Here is a 25,318-nt window from a genome sequence, read left to right as displayed (position 1 = left end):
AAAACTTCTTGATTTTTGTTCAGGGTGATGTATGGAATTTTTCACTACTATTTTTTTTAAATTTCAAAATGTTTTCTAGCTACATCTTATATAAACTGATATACTTCTGGTTTTTAATTAAGGCAACTCGATATGTTGTTTATTGTATCTTTTGGAAATTCATTAACTTTAACTGCGTAACTCAGCTCATTAGTTCCAGTCTGCTGACAGTCATCAAGAAGTATGATGACAAGAGGTGTAAAAGTAACGAACATATTTGGACTTCAGCTTTCTGCTTGTGATGTTTTCAGACGGGTGTAGAGGATTTTCACATCTGCATCCCATACGTTTTGCCTAGTGTTACTTTGTCCTGAACCAGATTTCTGCTCTTAGCTGTCCTCAAGGGACCATAGTGTTGCTCCTAAGCAGTCAAAGGGTCATTAAGGGCATTCCCGGACAACTTTAGTATCATTATGTACTGTCTCTGCAAGCTGGAGTATTGATTTAAAAGGCTGGAGAGAGTTCTCAAAACAAACTGTTAAATACTACAAAAGAGAGCTTGCTTTTCTATCTATTCAACTGCCATTTGAGACTCACTGTGGCAAAATGCATATTGTAGTCTATGATTTGATATATTAAACAAGGAACATTCAGAAAAGACCCTTTTCTTTTTAATGCAAACATATAATGAAGTTCAGGCCATTCATAATATAAAAATAACTCTCCTAACTGATGTAACCACATCATAAATCACTCTTAAAAACAGACAGTTTAATTTTGTACCTTAACATTTTTTTATGCCGAGAAGAGATTTCACAAGAATGTCTTGTTTAATCTCTTCTATGTGACAGATACATCAAGCTTTGTCTGGTCTTAACTGATGGCATTATATGCACTTATATGCACAGACACAAATTTGAGACTTAAAGTCTACAGCTAATTATATTTTCTTACCAGTATATAAGGATTTGTTTAATAAATCTCCAATAATTCTGGTTCAGATTCTACTTGGGTCTCTTTACAGTAACCTGACCTTAACTTAAACGAATGATAGATTGTATATTTCAGGGTGTTGCACCAGTTCTGAATGAATTGTTTCATTTGGCATAAATGTATGAACCCCCTAAGGTGGGTGCTCTATGGCTTGCACCATTAAATTAACAAATAACAAACAGTATTATGCTAGGAGGTTGAAGCTAGCATAACATGCTTATTCAGGGTCTGCTTCATTAATTAATATTGTGTTTACATGAGTTGGTCAAAAACGGTATTGTTTTATAATAAGTAAATACGTTTTTACTTTTTTTGTACAAAGCAGAGATAACATTACCTTTTCATAACTAATTTTCTAACTTTATAACTTGTTCTTCTTTCTCGTTTTGAGAATATCCATGGCATCACTGTGAGCTGATGGGCTATATGCAACAAGCTGTGGAAGATGTAGCAAAGGAAATTAGATTTTTTTCTGCACATTATATTATTTATTTAGGCAGCAGTGTTAACATCTTGGAGCTTCACTTTGTCAGTTTTCAGACGCTAAGCAAGACTAGGTCTTGTCTATACTGGCCTGTAAACCTCCAGGGAAAATCTTGTGTTGTGTTCAAAGACCAGTAGGTGGCACACTGCCCTGTAGACCATAATTTCCAAATCAATTTCCTGGTTGGTGACCAGAGACATGGTGGTGTCATTCTGGTGTCCTTTGGATGAGATACTGAACCATGGTCCTTACTACTTGGTTATTAAAGATTGTGTGGCACTTCTTGAAAGACTAAAGGTGTTAAATCCCAATATCGTGGCTAAATTATATCCTCATGGGTTGGTCTTCCTCAAGTTCTTTCTTGATTTTCTATTTTCTGAAATAATTTTTCACCCAAATGTGTGTTGAAATTCCATGGTGAGTGAAGCAGGTGACCTCCTATATGTCAAGTGCTTTGGAATTTTCTGGGATGAAAAGTGCTATATAAATGCAAGGAATTATTATTTTTAAATCTTTATGAAAGCCAAGGCTGTACTTTTATAGCTTAGTACTATTTTTATATATGCACATGAAATTAGCAGTAGCTCTGCTGTACTGTGTGCGTTATCCTTTGCATAACACAGCTTAACTGGGCTGGCGTTTTGTATTGAGTTTTACTACTTTATACAATTAACATTTATCTAAAAAAATGCAGTGCTGTCTCATAATACAATAGTTTATTTCTTTATGGGACCAATAAATTGCTCTGCACTTCTTAATAGAAGAAACTATATTAGCAAAACTAACAGGATGATTGTCTTACACCATTTTATCAGCACAGGCACAGCCTGGAATTACTTGTTCCAGCTCCAAATATTTCCCCCAGAAAGCAAAAAGTCACGTGTCTATCACTAGATTTAACTTTGGAAACTAGCAAATGTTGCAGTGAAACAGTCTTTTATGATTCTCATTAATCACACAAACAGCTGAATAAACACTGAAATTATGATAGCCTTCTGCCATGCTTCTGCTTGGTTCTAGAAAAAGAAGAGCATCTTCTGAGTTCATAACTATGGTAACTCAGTCAGTATAAGACCACTGAAATTCAAGAGCAGTTTTATTGATCTTACAAAACTACTTGCTGGAGTGCTCCTCGTACCTTTTGACACTGGGAAAATGTGTGATGTTCAAATCTTTGCTCTTTAGAAATTGCTTTGGCAGAATGGGCCCCAGACGGTGCTTTAGAAATCAAAGATTTGTTCCTCTTCCAAGGACCCCAGTTGTCCCCAGAGGTTGTTATGGGAAGCCAGTGGAGGGGCTTCAGAGTATGGATCTTTGGTATGCACGTCTATCTGGTAAACTGTGGGGAAGGGTTGATAAGGAACACCAAACAGGTTTAATATTGATTACTTGAATAAAAAGACCAAACTTTTTTTTGTATCTGTTACTCTAGGGAGGACCGGGACTTCAGGAGAAAAGGCTCATATCCACATCCGCACATGCGAGAACGTTCTCCTGTGCAGAAAGAGATCCCCTCCTTCAGAAATTCTCCAAGCAGCCGGCGGGAATCTCCACACAGCCGTTCTGGGTCCAGTTTGAGTAACAGGAGCTACTCACCTGAGAAAAAGAAAAGCTACTCCTACCAAGCTCAGCAGAAAAAAAGTATGTATGCAGTTTTACAATTGTGTTAGCCACTTTAATCACACCGTTCTTAAGAATTACTTTTTCAGGTGTCTGGCATTGTAGACATTAGGGCTAATGAAATCGGTAACATGCAGAGACAATATGAATATCATTCATATAATAATGGATGTGTTGAAAGTTTCGTAGCAGTTTGGTTTTTTTTGGCTAATTTGTAAAATGATATAAGTTTGATCATTTTGCTGTTTTCATTATGATCAATCTGTAAAAGCCAAGTCATGAATATGGAACAACAAAGTAACCTAGAATACTGTGATCTGTTAAAATAGTACTCTACAACAAATGGAAAAAGAGTACCTATAGCAGCAATGGCCTGTGATGTTCTTCTGTTAGGTTAAGGACCTAACCAGTATTGAATGTCAGTCTGGTATGAACTGTCTTTGTAAGTCCATAACTTGTTTACCTAGAAATACCCTGGAATTTTTTTCCTCTGGTTAGATTATATGCTGAACTACTGTAGGAAGCTGGATACATTATTATCCTGCATGGCATACAATTACTGAATTAACTTACATCCATCTTTTCTTGTAGTTTTTACCTTGCAGATGCACGTGTCATGATACTCTTTTTATAGCTCTATTTGTTAAGGGATATGCTACCGTTACGCTTAACAAAAAAGTTTTACCAAAAGTATAAGTTGTAAAACAGTTCTTTAAATTCTGCTGATTCCCTGCCACAAAAAAGGTTTGCAAAAAGACCTCTCAGTTTATAAGAGAGAATCATTAATACTTCCATTTTATGGATTTGCTGCCAGATTATTTTGAAGAAATGAATACTTCCAGGAATAAAAACTGTATTAAACCTCTTAATCTCATTATTCAAATCCACATTTAAAGATTTGTAATATACACAGCTTTATTGGTACCTGTAAAACAGAGTATGTTTCAGAGGATTGAAATAGCATGTATAAAGACATAGTACAATTGATTTTTTTTTTTTACTGTAATCCTTAGACTCACTAATATATAATGAGCAGTTACTGATTTTTTTTTACCCCAGGTAATGATGTTGTCTCATCTATAATTCACATATTATGAAGTGTGGTGGAGGTAAAAGCAAGACCTGGAATGAATTCTGAATTTTAGAGAAATATTTTGTGTTGTTCTTATGTACAAAGAAAGGTATGGTTCCATACTTGCTGGGTAGAAATTCACCATGTGTCATGACAGTGACCAAAAATATATGGCCATTGCAGCCAACAAATTCATAAGGAGAAGAAAGCAGAACATCTTAAACAAACTAAATCAATATCCAGATTTCAGTCTTAGTGAGCATGCGTTTAAGATGCAGTAGAAGTATAATGTCTTAGCACCACAGGAATTGACAAAAACTCAGAGGTGGGTGATGTAGTTAGCCTTCAAGTTAGGCTTATAGAGAGAGATGTTTCTTGTTCTAGAGCTTAATTGCTGATTGTGATGGTTTTTCCACTTTTTCTAAGTCAGTGAATAAGGCATTAAAATGTTCTTAAACGTAGGATATAGGGACTCACTATCTTTAATATCCTGTAACACAAAACCCATGTTTCTAGAACATTTCATGTTTAATCATTGTGAAGATGGAACATTTGTGGCTGTGGGAAATAAAATTGGGAGGGGCTTAGCTTTCTCTGCACTGAGAAAGCACAGATGACCCAGTATGGAACTGCATATCACTAGTGAGAGAATTTTGGAAATCAAAGAGGTTAGGATCTGTAGAACTATCCAAGAAAAGTTTCAAAGCAACAATCCTAGGAAGCTGTGTGTTAGTTTGATTGCCAGGTTTTTTTTCCTATTTCAGTTTAATCTTTTCCTATTAAGCAGTTGAATTTATTTCTCATATTCTCACAGCACTTTGTGAATCCTTTCACTTTTGGCTACAAACTAATATTTAGGATAAGAAGGTCCCTTGATGAAGCAAATACCTTTTGAACTTAGAGGTCACAAGTCGGTAATCTGTTTAAAGCTCGTTTTAAAGCTGAAGAAATGTCCTGACTTATTCTATTAATAATAATAATAATAAACTTTATTTTATATAGCGCCTTTAAAGGTGGCTTCTCAAAGCGCTTTACAGGATGACAATAACAATAAATAAGAAGACTACAACAATAATTAAGAAGATTTCACAAGATAGGACACAATTATAATTACAACAATACAACAATAACAATAGAGGAGACCGTGGAAGGTGGTATTAAGAAGAGCAGAGGGGTGAAGAATGGAACCAGTTAAGTAAAGGCTTTTCTGAAGAAGAAGGTTTTGAGTCTAGATTTGAAGGAGTTTAGAGAAGGTGACTCTCTTATATCCTTGGGCAAAGAGTTCCAGAGCTTGGGGGCATAGCAGGAGAAGGCCCTGTCGCCCATACAATGTAGACGGGCTTGGGGGACAGTAAGGAGGGCAGAATTTGAAGAGCGGAGGTTGCGAGGTGGGGAGTAGGGCGATAAAAGTTCAGACAGGTATTGAGGTGCCAAGCCATGTAAAGCCTTATAGATGAGCATGAGGATTTTAAAGTCTATGCGGAATTTGACCGGAAGCCAGTGCAAGGACTCCAGGATAGGAGTAATGTGAACACTTGCACTAGACCTGGTCAGGATTCTGGCTGCTGAATTTTGGACATACTGCAGCTTGTTCAGAGTAGATTTAGATACCCCAGGCAGTAGAGCATTGCAGTAGTCAATTCGCGAGAATACAAATATGTTGATCAGCTTTTCAGCCACAGTTAAAGATAGCATAGGGCGTAGTCTTGCGATATTTCTAAGGTGAAAAAAAGATGTTTTGACAGTATGCTGTACATGTGGGTCGAATGTTAAGCCAGAATCGAATATAACCCCAAGGTTTTTCAATTTTGATTGAAGCTCAAGTACAGAGCCATCTACACACAGAGTTACAGGACTGGCTTTACGAAGTTGATGGGGGGTACCAATAAGCATGACTTCAGTCTTGTCACAGTTAAGATGAAGGAAGTTTTGAGTCATCCAAATTTTTATGTCAGAGATGCAATTAGATAGAATAGAGACAGCCACATCAGTGTCGGGTTTGGTATGGATGTATATTTGAGTATCGTCAGCGTAAAAATGAAAGCTGAGGCCATGTGATCTTAAAAGCTGACCAAGTGGGAACATGTAAATGCTGAAGAGCAAGGGGCCCAGTATTGAGCCCTGGGGGACACCAGACTTGACAAGACCAATTTCAGACCTGTACCCATTGAGAGAGACAAAGTGACAGCGATCAGTGAGGTAAGACTTAAACCATTTGAGGGCAGTGTCAGAGACTCCAAACACAGTCTCGAGACGAGAAAGTAAGATGTTATGGTCAACAGTGTCAAAGGCAGCACTGAGATCAAGAAGGATGAGTATGGAAAGAGAACCAGAATCAGAAGCTATTAGGAGATCGTTGGTGACTTTGACTAGGGCGGTTTCTGTGCTGTGAAGTTGACGGAAGCCAGTTTGGAGGGGTTCGAAAAGGTTGTTTGTCATGAGGTGGTTATGTAACTGAAGTGTGACAGCACGTTCTAGAATTTTAGAGAGAAAGGGTAAGTTGGAGATGGGGCGAAAGTTGTTAAGATTGTCGAGAGCCATTCACACACTTTGCTACAGTGAGTGTACTGCCAGGTGTGGCTAAGGGTGAGCTCAACTGGCTTGGGAATTCCTGGCCGTAACAACAGCAGCTAATGAGTAAAAGGCTATTCAGTGGATGTACTGTTATGCTAATGAACTGCATGACTATAGGAGTTGTTATTAAACACACTATTATCTAAGAAGAACTGAAATGTTCATAAGCAAAAATTTAGATCTAATAAGTGTGAGTGGATATCTTATAAATATGTTGAGTAATGTTTTGCATTCTTGTACTCTAATTTGAGCAGTAGTTCTAGCATTAGATATTGCAGTAAAAAATTAAAAGCATAAACAAATTACATTGCTAAATACAGTATCTGTGTAATGTACAGTGCTGTTGGTAATGTAACTGTTGAACATTTTCAGTTAGAAATACATCACTGCCATTTATAAACCGGAATGCTGATTTGAGATTAGAATGTATAGTTTGGTATGTATTAAATATGTATTATGAAATTAAGAATTATAATCTCTAGATCTATGAAGAAATACAGTGATTTTTCATATTTCATATTTTAAATTATGATTTACATTCTGATATAAAAATATTCCCATAACGTTTGTAACAAAAAAAACTGAGGTAAAAAAATTCGAATATCTGTGGGTCTCAACTCTAGTCCTATTGGACATTTTTTATTTGGGGCATATTTTTAAATATTCTATTTTACAATTTGCAACTAGTGTCAACCCTGTAAACAAGTTTCACAACAACCATGATTAAGGTGTATTGGCTGAAACATAAACTGAACTGTTCACCTGATCACCTGTTCAAAGCTATTATGTCAGAAATAGGGATAAGCACAATGAGGAAGTACTACTTAAAATAACATTTGCTCAGATTGCTGAAAACAGTATTCTTTAAGGTAGGTATTTTTGAAACTCTGGAATGAATGCAGAAACAAGTTGACCAAAAGTGTAAACAAGCAAGCGGATTCAAGTCATTAGGTAACTGAAAATTCTGAACTCAGCTGGAGTGAAAACCAGTAGACAATGTGGAGAGTTACAGATATCTCAGCTGGTTTGATCTCATATCCAACAACTAGTGTTGGTAACCATTGTCCTACAGTGCTTTTTAACTTCTTTTTTGATTGTACACTGTAATGGGAATTCATTTTATGTAATAAACATAATTTATTCTTCAGTGCAGTACTTCTAGTGTTCTGTAATGCTACCAATTGATAACGGCTCAATGTGTATATATTTTAAATATAGCATAATTAAGGATCCAGATAGACTAAATTACAACTTTGTACAAAAGACTGCATGTAGTATGTATTTTTATGGTGTAGCCTCTGCTGTGTCATCCTGTAGTAAGAAATACTTAAATGTGTCTTCAAAATTGCACAGCATGGAATTATTTGTGAAGCACTGTACAATGTTATCCTAGTCGCAGGTTTTAATTTCTACAGTAGTTAACATGGAAAGACTTGAGCAAAACAAAAAAAACACAATGCATAGATATATGTCCTTTGGTATGTTGTGGTCTCAGTTACCATTTTTTGTTTTAGTTCCACCAGGATTTGAAGCTAGACAAAGCAGAAACAATAGCTCTTGTAAGTAAAGATAAGACACATCTTAGGAGGAATTAACTGTTTAATTTGTTAGTTAAACAAGAAAGGCATTCCATGAGAACAAAAGAAATGTTTGAAATGAAAGGAAACCATTCTGCCATTGTTGTATGTACTTTGATAGTGCCATTGAGGATTTCAGGTACATGCATCAGATCGTCTCATAATCTTTTCTGTTCAAAACTAAAAGGATTCTGCTTGTACTCTAGGGCATTTCTTTGAGCACATTACTGTTCTCTGGACTCATTTCAGAGTAAGTGATTTATTTTGTAACATAGTGAACAAAATATATACAAATATGGAACAGATTAAACCATACTGTCTTACTAGGCCTGTACACTTTTAGCATATTTAACAGCTTTGATTTTAATTTTGTTGTTTGAATAGTGTGCTTTATTATTGCTCTGCACATTGTCTAAAAGAGGTAAATTATGTCTACATAAACATTTACAATTTGTCATAGTTTGCTTCTTGCTTGGTTTCCATTTCCCTTATTATTGTAATTTGTTTTTGCTACCTGCATACAACACACTACACTTGGCTACATTAAATGCCATCTGCCAGGTGTTTGCCCATTCTGGAATTTTTGTCTGTCACTTTGAATTTGTTCCTGAGCTTTTCTACATTGTTTGCTTCGTATTGTAGTATCTTGTGTGAGCTTGATTAGTTAGTGAACTATACTAGACTCTAGACCATTGACCTTTATTAGGAAGACCAGTTAAGCAAGGCCTACCTTTGCTAAACCTCTGTTGACTATCCACATCTACCTCTTTTGAACTAATTATTAATTGCAGAACTATTTCTTTGTTCGGAGCCTGAGGAATATGGTATGTTTCTTCCTTGGTAAACACATAAATGAAATATTCATTAAGTGTATCAGCTATTTCCTTGTCTTTGTCAAAAGACCTCACATTTTTGTATCTATGACATATTTTACTTATTAATTGCTGTTCTTATAGTTGTACTTCTAAATAAAAATTTTCATATTTTATCCCCCATTTCAATATTTTTTTCTCTTATTCTTCTTGATAATTTGATCATGTTCTACTTATACAGATGCAGCCATTCAAAATGGGTGAGGTCTTTCGCGGCATACCCCGGTGGGCGTGTCACAGTATCACGCGGTATCACGCGGTTCACGTGTGTCACGTGACTAACTATCCGGCGTCGCCTTGTAAAACCGCCAGGGGGAGCTTAACCTCTCATGTACAGCATTTGAGCCTTTAATTTTGAACTGTGTATTACAGCATGTTAATCATCAGTCATTAAAATGTTGGTATATTTTATGAAAGCAAGATTGCTCAGTTGGACAAAAGTACACAACCTACCTTTATCAGAAATATTTATGCATCAAAGCCTTTACTGAAGATATTACTAATAGTATTAATAATGGATGACTTTGGACAAGCTGTATACTCAAAGTATAATTTCTTTAGCACATTTGTACAAGCACTTGGAATCTGTCCAAGCCATACTTTGTCAGGCATTTTGTTTTACTTCAACGGGGCATAAAAACTTCCTTGCTTTTAACAGGGCGTTTCATAATTTCTAGCTAAGAAAATGATTTAAAATGCGACACCTATCATTCAACTAGAGCTTAAAATATCACAAGGAAAAATACACACCGGTATTCCATTTCTCCCTAAACATTGTAAGCTTCGAAGTCTTTAACTAACGTGATACCGGAGTCAACAAGCATACTTTTAGAATTTGATTAAAAGGGAATATAATATGGAATCGCGTATCTCAAGAATTTAATAACGGTATGATTATATCCGTGTACTGCGGCAGAGCTATGTAGGGCTGTTTCGCCTGCCTGATCATGCGAGCTGTCTTGTAGCCTTCTGGTCTAGGTGCGTGACTACCAACTGGCAGGTTGTGTGTTCGAATCCAGCTGGTGCTGGACTTTTATTTTAACAAACATTTCTTCGAAAAAATAGGTAAGCGATATTATGGACAATCAATTGACTTTTATATTTCAAAATATCGCAACATGATCGATATTTGCGATATTTTGAACATATCTTCCCTTCTGACAGCGGTTCCTGCTTCTATTGTGTGTGTGTGTGCAACAGTAAATTTTTATAGAGAAATGGAGGCTGGACAGTATGCGTTACAATATAAACATTTATATTGATTTAAATCGTGTTCTGATTTAAATCGCAAACGCGTGTTTAATTATGTGTTTTTTAATCATGATCAGGCTAATGCATTTCTACATTTTCTGTATGAACCAGCTTAGAGGTTCATACAGAAAGACAGCTTGTGTTTAAATTGAGTGTAAGGTAATTTATGCTTCTAAAGTCATGGTCAGTATTGTTGTACTGTGTCACATTATTTTATAGCGTTTTTATTGCGTTATTAAATCCGGTGGCGCTGTGTTAGTTTCCTGACTCACATTATTTAAACTGCGACACTGATCATTCATCTCTAAATAAACTTTATTTTATATAGCGTTTTAAGCGAATAGGTAATTAGATTGCTCATAAACCTAATCACTTTTTCTACATAAACACAGCGTGATTGCTCTCTGAAAATGCTTTTCCTTTATTTTTAAAGTAGGCTCAGATTTCAACTATAGATCGTATTATTATAAACTTTCTTGGAAAAATGTATTTTATGTAAACCATGTTTGCTATTAATTCATTTAGGGCTAAAATACGTTCATTGTCTTCTAATCGAGTCGAGTTGACATTGGAAGCCTGCCACACCCGGACCGTTAAACCAACGCATTAGCATGTCAAAGCCCATTGAGCCAGTATTGGCTTTAGTATCCCCCCCTTCTCCCCTCAATTCAATTCAATTCAAGGTGTTTTATTTGCATGACAGATGGGTACAAGCAGTGTTGGGTACTGTATGTATATTGTAACGCTTACGGCAGACAGGCACTGTGTAGGAGCCGACGCACCAGAGCAGCGCCTGCAATTTTTATATTTATAACTTAGTTTTTAAAATTAGTCAAGCAATACGAAGCATCTCCTTTTACTTAGTGCCTGAGCATACTGCAACGCGTGTGAAGCCCATAAACGATATTAATTTTGGAACTTAAACATACAGTATATGGCTGGTCTCGGTACTTTAAAGAAAAAATACACACCAGTATTCCATTTCTCCCTAAACATTTTAAGCATCGAAGTCTTTAACTAACGCGATACCGGAGTCAACAAGCATACTTTTAGAATCTGATTAAAAGGGAATATAATATGGAATCGCGTATCTCCAGAATTTAAAGACCAGACAATCGCAAACTCGTTTTCAATAAAATTATTTTATTCATTCAGCAGTTTGTGAGAGGGACATCCAGCAGGGAGAGACACACACACCGGTTTTCATTGACAACATTGTTTTTTTTTCAATTCCTCTTGTCTAATAGGAATGTTTTGTTTGTGGACAGACTGTTAGACGAGGAAAAGACCACCTCCTCCTACGAAGCATTTCGTTGATCCGATCACGAATTCTTTTCCAGTCGTACGCAGCAAGGGTTGAGAATCTCCGATTCACCATCGTACTAATGGTTTCCCGGAGATTGGGTTAAAAAAAAACAAAAAACATACTAACAACTGTGCCATCCTACTCCTTAGTTAATACATTTTATTATTCATAAACAGTTAACATTGTTAGCAAAATATTTTGAATTATATTTAACCCTATTTTTTCTTTAGTTTTGTATTTAACTTATTATATGATAGTCAGACTTAATGTATATTTGAACAATGAAAATATATTTTTACAAGATTTTACATTAAGCACTTAAAATTAATATGGTTAATAATAGTAAACTGTAACATGCTGTAACAAGATCGGTTAAACTGCGAAGAAAATGCTTTCAGAGAAAATGTTTCAACCAAACCTGTTCCCACACACCCCGCCCCCACTACCATTAGAATATACACAAACATTTTAGCGTTTCATTCTGAGCAGAAGACCCTCACACCTGAAGAGTGCTGGCTGTGACGAATTAAACCGGTTTTACAGGTTTCAATCACAGACCATGTGACATGGGACTCAGTAAACTACAGTAACACCGTATTTGATAACGCTTTAAAAACGCTATAAAATAGTGACTTGGCACAGAACAAGTTTACAGCACAGTACAAAGATAAATGCTGACCATGACTTTAGAAGCATAAATTGCCTTACACTCAATTTAAACACAAGCTGTCTTTAGCCCTCTAAGCTGGTTCATACAGAAATGTAGAGATCTACATTCTTTTGCAACATGAATATAATTATATCGTTATTAATTTCTTGAGATACGTGATTCCATGTATTCCCTTTTAATCAAATTCTAAAAGTATGCTTGTTGACTCCGGTATCACGTTAGTTAAAGACTTCGAAGCTTACAATGTTTAGGGAGAAATGGAATACCGGTGTGTATTTTTTTTTTAAAGTACCGAGACAGCCATATACTGTATGTTTATGTTAAGATTTCCCTTCAGTGGTAAAATTAGATATGAATATTCAATACTTAAACGGGCACAGTTAAGACATTAAATATACATATACATATTGTATACAGTACAGTTTGCATACGGTAATATGTTTATGTTACGTGATTAAAAAATAAATAAATAAAACTGGAAGGTCCAGCACCACCATTATGTTTATATGGTTGTTTTTGTTGGTTGGTTGTTATTATGGTTATTAATAATTCGATCTATAGCTGAAATCTGAGCCTAAATAAAAAGAAAAAGCAAGTGATTAGGTTTATGAGCAATTTAATTACTTATTAGTTTAAAACGCTATATAAAATAAAGTTTATTATTAATTTGCTGGACAGAGCGGTGAACATTATTATGCATAAGACAAAGATAACGATCCTGATCAGTTTAGAAATCTGTGTACGCTGTAAGGTTTTTACTTCTTAAACTTTTAAAATACAAGTTTTGAACAGAAAGAAATCCTCTTCCTGGTAGTGTGTATAGCACACCAGCATGTCTTTTTTCTCCAATCAGAGGGGTGTCAGATAGTGTCAGCCAATCACCATTCTGCGTTGGGTAGCAACGGGTGACTGTTCTCAGGCGGAAGATGTAAACAGCTTAATGTTCGTGTTAAATATTTTTTTTTTAATTCAATTAAACGGGCACAGTTAAGACATTAAATATACATATACATACTGTATACAGTACAGTTTGCATACGGTAATATGTTTATGTTACGCGATTAAAAAATAAATAAATAAAAATGAAAAGTCCAGCACCAGCTGGATTCGAACACACAACCTGCCAGTTGGTAGTCACGCACCTAGACCAGTAGGCTACAAGACAGCTCGCATGATCAGGTAGGCGAAACAGCCCTACACAGTCCTGCCGCAGTACACGGATATAATCATACCGTTATTAAATTCTTTAGATACGCGATTCCATATTATATTCCCTTTTAATCAAATTCTAAAAGTATGCTTGTTGACTCTGGTATCACGTTAGTTAAAGACTTCGAAGCTTACAATGTTTAGGGAGAAATGGAATACTGGTGTGTATTTTTTTCTTTAAAGTACCAAGACCAGCCATATACTGTATGTTTACGTTCCAAAATTAATATCGTTTATGGCCTTCACACGCTTTACAGTATGCTCCTATTCTTTTTATGCTCAGCTACTAAGATTTCCCTTCAGTGGTAAAATTCAATATCTACAACGGGCACAGTAAAGACGTTTACAGTAAGTCTTTCTACGACAGACCAACGGACCACGAGTGCCCCTGTCGGTCAACCAATCACGCACCGCGGTATCGCGTGTCATCATACCTGCGGTATCTGTACTGCGGTGTCTGTACCGCGCACTTTGAATGGCTGCATCTGTAGCTTTAGAATTTGCCTTTTTTTGGAATTGAGTTATTTAACCATTTGACCCATTGCTTCCAAGCCTTTGAACTGATTGTACTTGAATAGTACTTGATTCTAGTTGAATATCCTTAAATTGCTGCCATCCATTCTCTGTAGATGGTCTATCCTATTCTACTTATTTTAAGCTTTGCCTAATTTCTTCAAAGTTTGCTTTCCTGAAATTGTAAACTCTTTATTATGGCGTCTGTAAAGTTTCAAAATATACTTCAAAGCATGCCATATTAAGATCACAGTTCCCTAATGGCTCTCTCACCTCTGTCTGTTTACTTGATTGTTTAAAAAGACTACATAAACACAGGCATTCTCTGTAGTATGTGTTGTGCCAAACTGAGTAAGGAAGCAGTCAGGATAGTCTGGTGTCTTTTACGTCATTTGGCAACCTGGGGATCAGTTCCCCCCTCTCTCTCATCTTTCTGTTTTAATATTCTTACTAATACCAATGTATACCTCTGTAAATGTGGGATTTGCACTTTCATTGAGGTATGTGTGCCACTTGAGTTTCAGCTGCCAACAACCCTTATGAGCAAAATGAAAGTTTTACATGGTGACCATTTCTCCACCCTTTTCCACCTTCTCCTTTTCTTCTGAATGCTGTATATCAACAAATGTTGTATTCATCATTTTTACTCTTTGTCAGCCAAGTTTCGGTGATTCTAGTTAAATCATAATTCTCTACTAATGGAGTGGCTGCTATTTCTTGTATTTTATTCCTGATTCTCATGATAGTTATAAGCATTTAAGATCCTGGTCCTTTAATTTTTGTTGGGATCTCTTTTTGATTCTGTACCCTGTATTTTCTTAGTCTTTTACAATTTGGAGTTTACAAGAGAGGAAAATCCAAATAATTTATGTTTTGAATCCTCTGTAGATGCTTACTCCAAGTGCTCATCTCATTCAGTTGTAATATAATACATCTTTTCATTGTTGATTTTTTATAAATCTTCTGATTGGCAGGATTCTTTTGGAAAGTGCCACATATTGCAAATCACAGGTTAAAGAACCATATCTGATGCTTTATGTATAATTATCTTTCTATGCCTATCAAGAGTCTAAACCGGTAGAGGCTGTAGTCCAGTGCACTGATCGAGTTCTACTGATTAGACAAGTGTTTGAGCCTAGACAAACTGTGACTGGGAGTCCACGAGTGCATTGCACAAGTGGCTAATCGCCACAAGAGGATGAGGATTATTTAGCATCATCACCCCAGGGAGATCCATTGCCTCCTTCAGTTGGCATAAGTTGCCTGTCCGAAGAAAAGCTGTGTGAGAAATTGCAAATGGCTCTACATGTTAAAGATGTGATGTGAAAGTAGTCTTAAAGCAATTGGCAATTCCCAATTTAATGAGTATATAAGGAAGAATAATTCGTAAATTTCTAAAATTAATTCAGGGTTTAGGAGCTAAATTACATAAAAACATCACATTAATTAAATTAGCAATTTTAATACATTGTTTTTGGGAATGTATCGTCCTTTTGAAATTAACTGAAAAGAACAGGAAAAAGTATGCGCTGTGTTTTTGGAGGTTACTATTGGTTGTGAAATACTTCATCTAACATTATCTCACTACGAAAATCTGTTAAATATTAAATACTGAAAGAAAAAATTCTGAAAGAAACATTCGTGGATGTTGCTCGACTTTACAAATTCACAGGCTTTTATGATTTCATGAACTTGTTAGGGGAAAATAAAGTATCTTTATGCTATTTTCCAATATAAGAGATTTTATGTACCTAATATTTTGAAATAATTTTGACTGAGTTCATATGCTTGAGTGTGCACTGTTTTAATAATTCCTTTCTCCTATTTATTTTATGAAACTCAGTCTTTTGTTAGGTATTAACAAACCTAACAAAAACTTTGACAAAAAGTAGCATATAATATAGTCATACAGCCATTTAAGAAGATTGCTTATCCCCTATACACTGTCTGGGCTTAGTTAGATTAATCTCTGTTCTAGTAACTTGAGAGAATGTTGTTGGACTGTTGGCAATACTGCATTTGGAAGCATTTCCCAGCTCATTGGCATACAACATAAAAGAGGTCAAGTTGCGCAGGAGTTCTCATATCAAATGCCTAAGAGCAACACCTGCTACACAGACAGGACCCTAGAAGCCATGCATATCACCACTGCTAGTGCTCGTCTGGGCCTGCCTTTTCCACAGTGTGAACTGTTTGATCTGTCCCCAAGTTGGTTCCCATTAGACACATTCCGCCAGCTTTACCAGGGTCAGTGCATCAAAGTACATTTGGCTCCACATTTTATGAAAGGAATATCAAAGAGTTCATGCAGAAGGTCATGTAATATACATAGCGGGTGGCTAATTCAATTACATAGAAGCCAGATTTCTAAGATTATCAAATCAGATTTCTAAAATTTAGAAATTTACTTTTTATTTGAATTGTGGTGCAAAGTGCTAAGGTGTTGAATTATTTTTTTTTCATTCTGTGTCCATCACATCCCCTGTTCTCGCTTTCATTTTTCTGCATGTAGATTCTGTTGTTTAAATACCTTTACGTCATGTATAAAAGCAATATTTTACCTGCAGCCCTCGCTTTTTCAGTGTCTTGTTTTTTTTAGATTCGTCATAGTAAAAGCCTAAAAGTACTAAATTCAGCCTGTTCGTTTTCTCGTTACCTTGTATTTTAATCTTAAAGATTTTTTTGCTTCATAAAGTATTTCACAAAAATACATACTTCTTAACAAACCTTGAAAATACCCAAGCAAAAATCCTTCATGTGCATTATCCAAAAGTTCTAATTCTGATATTTGGATATGGTAAATGCCTCCAGAGCAAATTGTAAAGGTTAAAACAAAATCACCATCACTCTTTGAGGAAAACATCTGGATGTGTGGACAAGGTGCATATTTACTGAGGAAGCTGAGTTTGTTGGAACATGTTAATTACACCCAGAAAGGCTGGAAAAGGATACCCTTGATTTATATAGGTGATTTTGATACAAGCCCTGACCTTTCCTTTCTGTGAAAACAGCATGACTTCAGAACTTGCAGATGTCTTTAAGGAGATCAGACTGTTCTTTTTTTTTCTCTTGGCCTGGATGTTGTTTTGTTTTTTTTTTATAGGTATTTTATGATTGACAAGAGTTAATCAACAATTGGTAAGAATTTCAAGCAGTCTACAATGATTAATGGCATCTTCCTGGCAATGCAGTAGAAAATTCTTATTGTTCTCTACATAATATCCCCTAAACCTAGCAGATTATTAGACTTGAAGGAACTTGTTCTTTAAGTGTTTTCTCTTAGGAGGTTTAAGATAAAATTGACAAGAAGGCAAAATCCTTGCAACAGGAAATGTGGTTGAATTATTAGGCTTATTGGTTTAATTTGATAGGCTTGTGTTCAGGGTACTACAACATGTGTAGGCTTTCAAAGGCTTTATGGAAGGCTTTAAAAAAGTCCTTTTATTGGGTGCTAAAATGGTCAGCACAGGACCAAACATTTTAATCAAACATCACCTTTTATTTGGGTTGGATATTCTGCTCCTTTTGAAGCTGTAATAAAACAGCAGGCATTTTTTCTGTCTTTCTAATTTCCTACCACTTCACAGTGATTATTTTTTATATATGTAGATTTATTATTTGTGTCCAAATCTAAATCTTTTTCTAGTTTGTACAACCAAATGTTGAAGTTGTATTTAAGTATAGGCAATCAGCTTTGCTTTAATCACTAAGTCCCCTGTTGTGTGTTGTGCACCTCATTATAGCTATTATGTTAATAGAGACTTTCATCTAGATCTTATTATATTTTAGGTTTAAAATATATGAGAATACTGATCAAGCTAGAGGGTTTACAGTTTTATCTCCGCTTTGTATGCATCAGTTTTTGTAGTATATTATAAAATATTTTGTAGCCTTTTCAGATTTAAATTTATTAAGTGACTGTAGGGTGAAGTTTTTCTCTCCCCAAGCCTTGATGGATATAAATTGGTAACACCAATGAAAAGTCACTTAGCTGGGTGATTGGTCACCACATGCAACCAGTATGGCCTGTATGTGCTGTGGCGTAGAGTCTACCAGCATCTGGAATACCGTTTGTGAAGAATATGGTGAGGGATAATCATCCGACCATATCGCACTTCTCCACTGCTTGGTAACCCACTGCATATGCTCTCTGCAGCACCGGACTCACAAACGTGCACTGTGTATGTACTGCAACCCAACAATGGTATCCTGACCTATTGAGTTCCTGGCAGACTGTTTTTGATTAAACTGGCTGCTCTCACCCCGGGTTTAAATTTGCAGTCAATTGCATTGTTTCTGGAGTATGCCATCCTGCCCATTGTCCCCTTTTTGATGATGTCTTTCCCAAAGAGGAGGGGAAAGGGAAGGATGAGATTATCTCAGACATTGTTTCTCCTGAACCGTCAGCTGGTTGTGCAGTCTAGGTCACTGAAGCTCCTGCCTAAAGTGGCCCACCAATCACTGTTCTTTCAAAATCACTGAGGTTTCCTATCATAGCCAGACTAGCTATATTAATATATAGCCTATATTAATAGGCAACCAGACTTGTCTAACAATTTTTATACATGATCCTAAGCATGCAAGGATCATGTTTGCTTAATTAATGCATAAACTACACCTGTGTAGAAGCCCTTGATTTCAATTTAGGATGGTAGCTGTTTTCCCCAGATTGTTTTTTTTGTACACTACTTTGTAAAGTAAAAGTTTAGCAGATTAAATGCATCATACACAAACCTGATTTGTAAAACAATATTCTTAAAATGTATCAACATTCTAATACCAGACACTGGTTGCAAACGTGACACAGCAGTAATATTTTAAATGAAAAATCAATCTGGAGTGAATTCTTAACTCCGTTAGGAAACAAATAGCAAAGCTTAAAAAGACACATCTCATCATTTAAGCAGCAGTTTAATACCTTATTAAACTGTTGTTTAAATGCTCAGTTGTCAATATCAGAAGTATTTTTTATTTTCACACTGAAAGTAACTTAGTGCCATTCAAAAGTGAAGAATAATTTTGATTGAGGGTTTTATTTCTGTTTTCACTCTCACGAAGTACAAATGCAAGCCCTATACAGGGTTCCCACACAACCAGCAACAATCTGAGTGTTTGCTCTTACGGAGATTTTTTAAATCTTCGAAAACACCAGGAATGTACCATTGTTGGTTGATTGGACTAGCTGGAATTATGAATCTAAAGATGAGAGAAATCAGCTGTGGATATTTCCAGTAATTAGTTTTGTGTTTTCCATGATATATTTGTGTTCTAAATTAAAAGTTAAAGAATAGTAAGTAGTCTGTTTTCTAAGTTAATATTTCTTAAGTAACCATTATTTTCCTCAAAACCAATCTCTGTTTTTATGAATATTTATTAATACTGTCACAAGAAGAAAGGTTACAAACACGATGAGGCTATTTGGCCAATCTGTCAATGGGCTCGTTAATCAGGTTTTTTAAAATATCGCCAGTCATGTCATGAGACAACGTTAAATTATTATTACCAGGACCATTTATAGTAGGTTCGAAAATGTAGTCTCTGGGTGTTGCCCATTAATCAGCTGCCATTAATTAAGCTACTTGCCAGCTATATTTGCTCTCTTGCAGTATTCCAGGTAGACTTCTAGCTTGAAAGAGTGAGTCATTTTCCAAGTTAAGAATCTAAAAGAGGTGTCTGTTTAATTAGTGTGTAAATTATAATGAAATACTCTTGAGCCTTTTTCTAATTAATTCTTCAAAAGCTTTGAAATTTATCATCCATAACTTAAGTAGCTTCCAAAACATTCACATTAAAATATAATACATACCATTTTCTACATTCTTTATAAAAAAATTAAAACATTTTGTCACTTCATTCTCCGTAGAAGTTGAACATATCTTTTAGATATTCCTGGGCAGCAGTTGTTAGGGTTCTGGACTCGTAAATGGAAGTTTGTGGTTTCAAATCCCAAGTCGACACATTGCTGTTGTTGTACCCTTGAGCAAGATACTTCAGCCAAATTGCTTCAGTAAAATACCCAGCTGTATAAATGAGTTAATATGGCAGTTGATTTGAATATAAGTGTCAGCCAAATAAATTAGTAATTAGTTGTAATAATTAGTAATTTCTTGTACTTCAGCTATTCAGCTTTTGGTGGTCTCTGCATAAACAAGAAACAGACGTATTAATATGTCACTGTGAATGTACAGATAGTGGACAAAAGATTGGAAATACCAGTGTTAAGTCATGTAGTAGTGCGTTGGGCCAGTTGTGAGGCATGTATGCTGTGTGACATAGAGTCTGTCAGGTCTGAAATTCTGCAGGAGGGATGCAGTTCCAGTCTTCCATAAGAAAATCAATCAACTCATGCACGGTTGATGGAAGTGGAAAAGGCTGTCTCGGGTGTCATTCCAGAGTATCCCATAAATGCTTCATTTGGTTCAGATATGGTGACTGACAAGGCAGTGACATATGGATAACATCTGTGTCATGCTCATTAAAAAACACCCCTCCTGGCAGGAAAGAAGTAATGCAATATAGTGTGAAGATAATCCCTCAGAGCCATTACAATTAGTTAGCAATTAGAATTGAACTTGACTTCCCATCTAAGAGAATGAGAGTACCCTTAGCCACGCCAGGAAAATACACCTACAACATTATGGAGCCACCAAAACCCTTCATTGAGTTTGAATCGAACAGTATAGAGGTTCCCAAGACAGATATCAGCTCGATATTCAGTAGCAGAATTGCAAGTGTTGGATATTTTGATATATACAGGAAAGGCATATTAATAATAGGCTCTCTAGAATAGTTAATGCAACATTTAAGGTTAAACTGCCAACTTTTCTGTGAAAATTATGAAAAAGAAATGGCAATCAGATGGCAATCTTGGTTTGTGCAGGAATTTTCACATATACTCCTTGTTGTTACTGAAGGGGCTGAATGACCTCCTCTCCTTTGCAAATGTTTTTGAGGATGCTAATGATGTTTGAAGTTTTTATCAGGGCCTGTTTACATGATGTACTGTTTCTCAAAATGCTTTATAAACTGCAGCAGGCGTAAACATGACCATACCAACTTTCCTTTTACAAACTTTAAAAGCTTTTAATAAACAGTTCTGCGTGGAATAAGCCTTTAAACTGATATAGGAACTAGCTCAGGTGGAGCTGCTTGAAATTACCCTTTTATACATTTCTTAAGACTTAAAACTTATGCATATATACACTAACTGACAAATGCAGTATGGTATTCTAATCTGATTTATCAGTGAAGTGGCATCACAGTTAGTATCTCAGATCATAATGAATGTAATAAACCAAGAATCAGGCAGGAATATAAGGCAGACAAGGTCTTTATTTTTGGTAGACCATCTGGTAGGGAAATTCATATTTAAAGTTCTGCATATGGGGTTCTTAAATGTAAGAGCAAATGAACGGTGAGGGTTTTATCTTCAAAACACATTTGTTGTTTGATGTCAAATTTATGATGATATCTCATTGGGTGAAGTATTTAATTTCACTTCACCTTGAAAAGAGTCGTAGTCTTAAGAGATCTTAATTTGCAATTCATGAACATCTGTCTGTTTTGCAGTTCAGATACTGTAATAAAACAAAGGTAAAATAAATCTAACCCATTTTACATACAGAAATAATTTAAATACCTTTTAAACAATTGAAATTACCTGTTACTTTTCATTTTATAGCAAATTGTGAATTACCTGTTATCAGTCAATATAGCTTAATGCTACAATCCCTATACCCCCAGTGCACCCATTCTCACAACACATCCACCTATCAGAACTCTTAATCTTTTTACACTGTAGGAGCAAGGCATAAATTCATGCAAAACCCGAAATATACTATCAAATCCAAGACCATAAAGTGCAAGACTTGGAAATGCAACATATTCATAAAGTTATTAGGAAAAATACCAAATCTTTATTGCTGCTGTTACACCAACATTTTTATTGAACTGACATGGCATAGGCAAGTATATTATTATGCCAAACAACATGGGTCATCAACAGGGCATCTTACAGGGAAATGCACACACTAATTGATGTTGCCAACATAGTTTTAAAAAACATGCTTTTTACCAGTTTAGAGATTTTGTCTTGTAGAATTGTGTTCAATTTCTTTCACAGAGTGTGGAAAGTCATGTTCTTGTTTTTCTGAGCCCTAGATGGCAAATGTCCCAGTTCATCCCAAAAATGTTCAGTGGGGGTCAAGTCTGGTAAATAACGATCACATATCTCGAGAAAGCTGTTGTTACATGAGCAGCACGAGGGTGTTTTCGTTGTGCTTGATTATTGCCACAAAGTTTGGCTATAGTTTGACCGGGCCAAAAAAATTCTCATGCCTGAATATTGATGGTAACAATCAATAGTACTGTTAACCAACTGTCTTAAACAAGAAAATGGAGAATTTAATATGTGTTTCTTCTTTTCAATCAGAAAGTTTTCAGTCTTAGTTGATTTTCTGAGTTGACATGCAGTATCCCATATTTTCCTTGCACTACCCTTACAGGATGCCATTAACTTTGGAGTGCTTACAATATAGTCAACACTAATTGGAGGCACAGGAAGTCCCAGGAGTCACAATTATATGGCACACTGAGGAAATCCTGGCCCCAGTCAGCTTATGCCATAGCCTTGACTTGTGCACTTCCCACTCTTGTAAAAACAGTGAATTCATCGGCAACGTGCCACAACAGATGGTTGAGGAGATGAATCGGCGAGAGTGAATGTTGGAATGTCGCCTTGGTGTCACGTCAGTGACCATTTCTCATCTGTTTGAACATGTTAGAAGTTCTGGTACTCTGGTATTCATCCTCATCCATGGTCACCTCACCAAGATAGCACCAGAACATTCATCTTCAACATCTTTACCACCGGTTTAATTTGTCTACAGCAGTAGCAATTGCTGTTGTCAGGACTCAAACTAGGCTATATAGTTATTTAACAATCCTGAGATATTCAGTGGATTATAAAACAATATACATTTCTTCTAGAGCAAATCTGTTTTTAGTTAAACTAAAAGAAAAGCCTAAAACAAAAAACAAAAAATGGTTGTGTAGTAATGCAGTGGTTACCATTACTGATGGTTTATCTTAAAAACAATATTTTTCTTGGGTTTTATTTCTGCTTCACTCAGATTTGGTATTGCGTGTATATGCGGCCATTTGTTTAATCTAATCACTTACTCCATTATGTTAGGACAGTAGGAAGTAACTCTGAATGCCTGTACATTAGAAATTTAAAACGTGAACCTGCTATTTAATAACATTTTGGAATTTCAGTTATTCTTGTTTTTCTCCATGTTTTTAGTAAGATAATGGGTTTTGCTCATATTAAAGTATTTGAAAGGAAATGTTAAAACACCTTATCAAAAATTAGGTTAATCAAATACGTGTTTTACGTTTGTTACATTTTGAGGTATTTTGTTTTCAGTGTAAAAGGTAAAGATAGGTTTCTACAAACACAATCATGTCAACTAAAATAAGATGGTATGGGCAAGTTTAGAAGTGTTTACCATTCAGATTTTACTGAAATGTTTAAATATTTCAAAGAAAGATAACAGAGATTAGGAAGTCTGTCCCAGATGGGCACTTAACTGAGTTATCTGCCTGTCTATGTGGAGAACCTATTTATTGGAAAGTTTACCAAAATTGTTTTTCTGCTTAGTTTTACAGAGGTAAGCTGTGGTCCATTGAAGGCAGAATTGTTTTTCACCCGAGAACTGCAAACCTTTCTATTATATCTACATATTTGATCCAAATATTGAGTCCAGACCATTGCTTTTGTCCTCTGTGTGAACATGTTTTGAACTGTTGGAAAAATGTAGTTAATTCTACACAATCTATTCTGTTCTACATAAATGTTAACTATATGATCTAAGCTATATCCACATTTACTCTCCTACTGTGCATAACCTGTTTTTTGCATAAGCATTGGTCTGCAAATGCGTAAAAAAGTGGCCACTGATAATTTTGGTAATTAAGTGAATTTGCAAATGTTGAACTTGTGAATATCAAGTATGAAAACTATTTTAAACTTAACTTTTTTTCTTCTATAAAATGTTTATACACAATGATGGCATTTGTGTGAGTTCAAGAAGAGGAAGTTGTACACATCAGAAAAGAGAAGAGACACATCCAGACAGCATGACCTACTGTCTGCCATGAATATAAAACCAGCATGGGTGGAGTGGATATTTATGACAGTGTGCTGAGTTTCTACAGGATGAGAAATAAGACCAGGAAACAGGCATGCCAAAGAAAATGCAATGAGAACAGAATATCACATGTGATTTGCACTTAATACAAAATGAAAATTTTGCCCTCTTGCCAAAAGAGGAAACGGTATCCAGAAATACCACCCAAGATGCATAAAATAAAAAAGTGGAAGTTTTAATATGATTGTGTTTTTTATTTGACGTTGTTTATATGATAATATTAAATGTAAAATAGATAAATCTGAATGCATGTATTTGTACAAAATCGTGTATATAATATTACCTTTATCTTTTATGCATTGTGTGACAGATGGTAATTTTATCTTTATGACAAATGCATTAAAACGGTGCATACAATTCCAGTCAAAAAATACTTTCAAGGATTTTAACAAAAAATAGTTTTTCTTAGTCATTTATTGCATTATTTCCTGTTCCTGTTCATGCAATTTTTAGTGTTGTCCTCTCTAAAGTCATTTAGTTTGCTAATGTAATATAGATAATTCTGACATTCTCAGTGGCACTGCAAAATTAATAACATGTTCGTCCCTGTCGACCCTGTATCCTCTGGATACAGCAAAACAAACTAGAAGTAGGAAACTGTTTAAAATTATTCATTCTGTACCAAAGTATTGCTGCTCTTTTATCTACCTTGTTTATTTTGTGAAACATCCTTTAATAACCATTGAATAGAAAAAACAACACAAACTCTCGTCTATCTTCATGTATTAGTATATACTAAGTGAAGAAACATTTAACTTTCTGTTCAGTGCATTATAATGAAAGGAAGAACCATTTGTTCCACCTTGAAATGAATTTGTTATATAAATTATTTGTATGTAGTTTTCCCTAATGTACGTTATATATTCCATAGGCCCTGCAAACACTATCGTTAAGGTGTTTCATATGCCAATACAGTATACATAGGAGGAGTTATGGTATAGGTTCACAATATTGCAGATTTCATAAACTAATACAGTGTGTAGGTTC

General features: G+C 35.5%; 1 protein-coding gene across 4 annotated transcripts in view; it reads left to right on the top strand.

Moving 5' to 3' along the window:
• The window catches only part of LOC148654897 (periphilin-1-like), a 100,169-nt gene that overhangs the window by 38,328 nt on the left and 36,523 nt on the right, over positions 1-25,318 (top strand). For all 4 annotated transcript variants that reach the window (XM_088644806.1, XM_088644808.1, XM_088644807.1 and 1 more), the window contains one exon: positions 2,889-3,097. In XM_088644806.1, the coding sequence (XP_088500932.1) occupies positions 2,889-3,097 (209 nt within the window). The remainder of the gene's footprint in view (positions 1-2,888; positions 3,098-25,318) is intronic.

Source organism: Lepisosteus platostomus, chromosome 9, assembly GCF_059453375.1.
Source record: "Lepisosteus platostomus isolate fLepPlt1 chromosome 9, fLepPlt1.hap1, whole genome shotgun sequence".
In the NCBI taxonomy this organism is placed as follows: Eukaryota; Metazoa; Chordata; class Actinopteri; order Semionotiformes; family Lepisosteidae; genus Lepisosteus; species Lepisosteus platostomus.
Note: the sequence above shows the minus strand (reverse complement) of the source record. Positions and strands in the feature narration are given on the sequence as shown.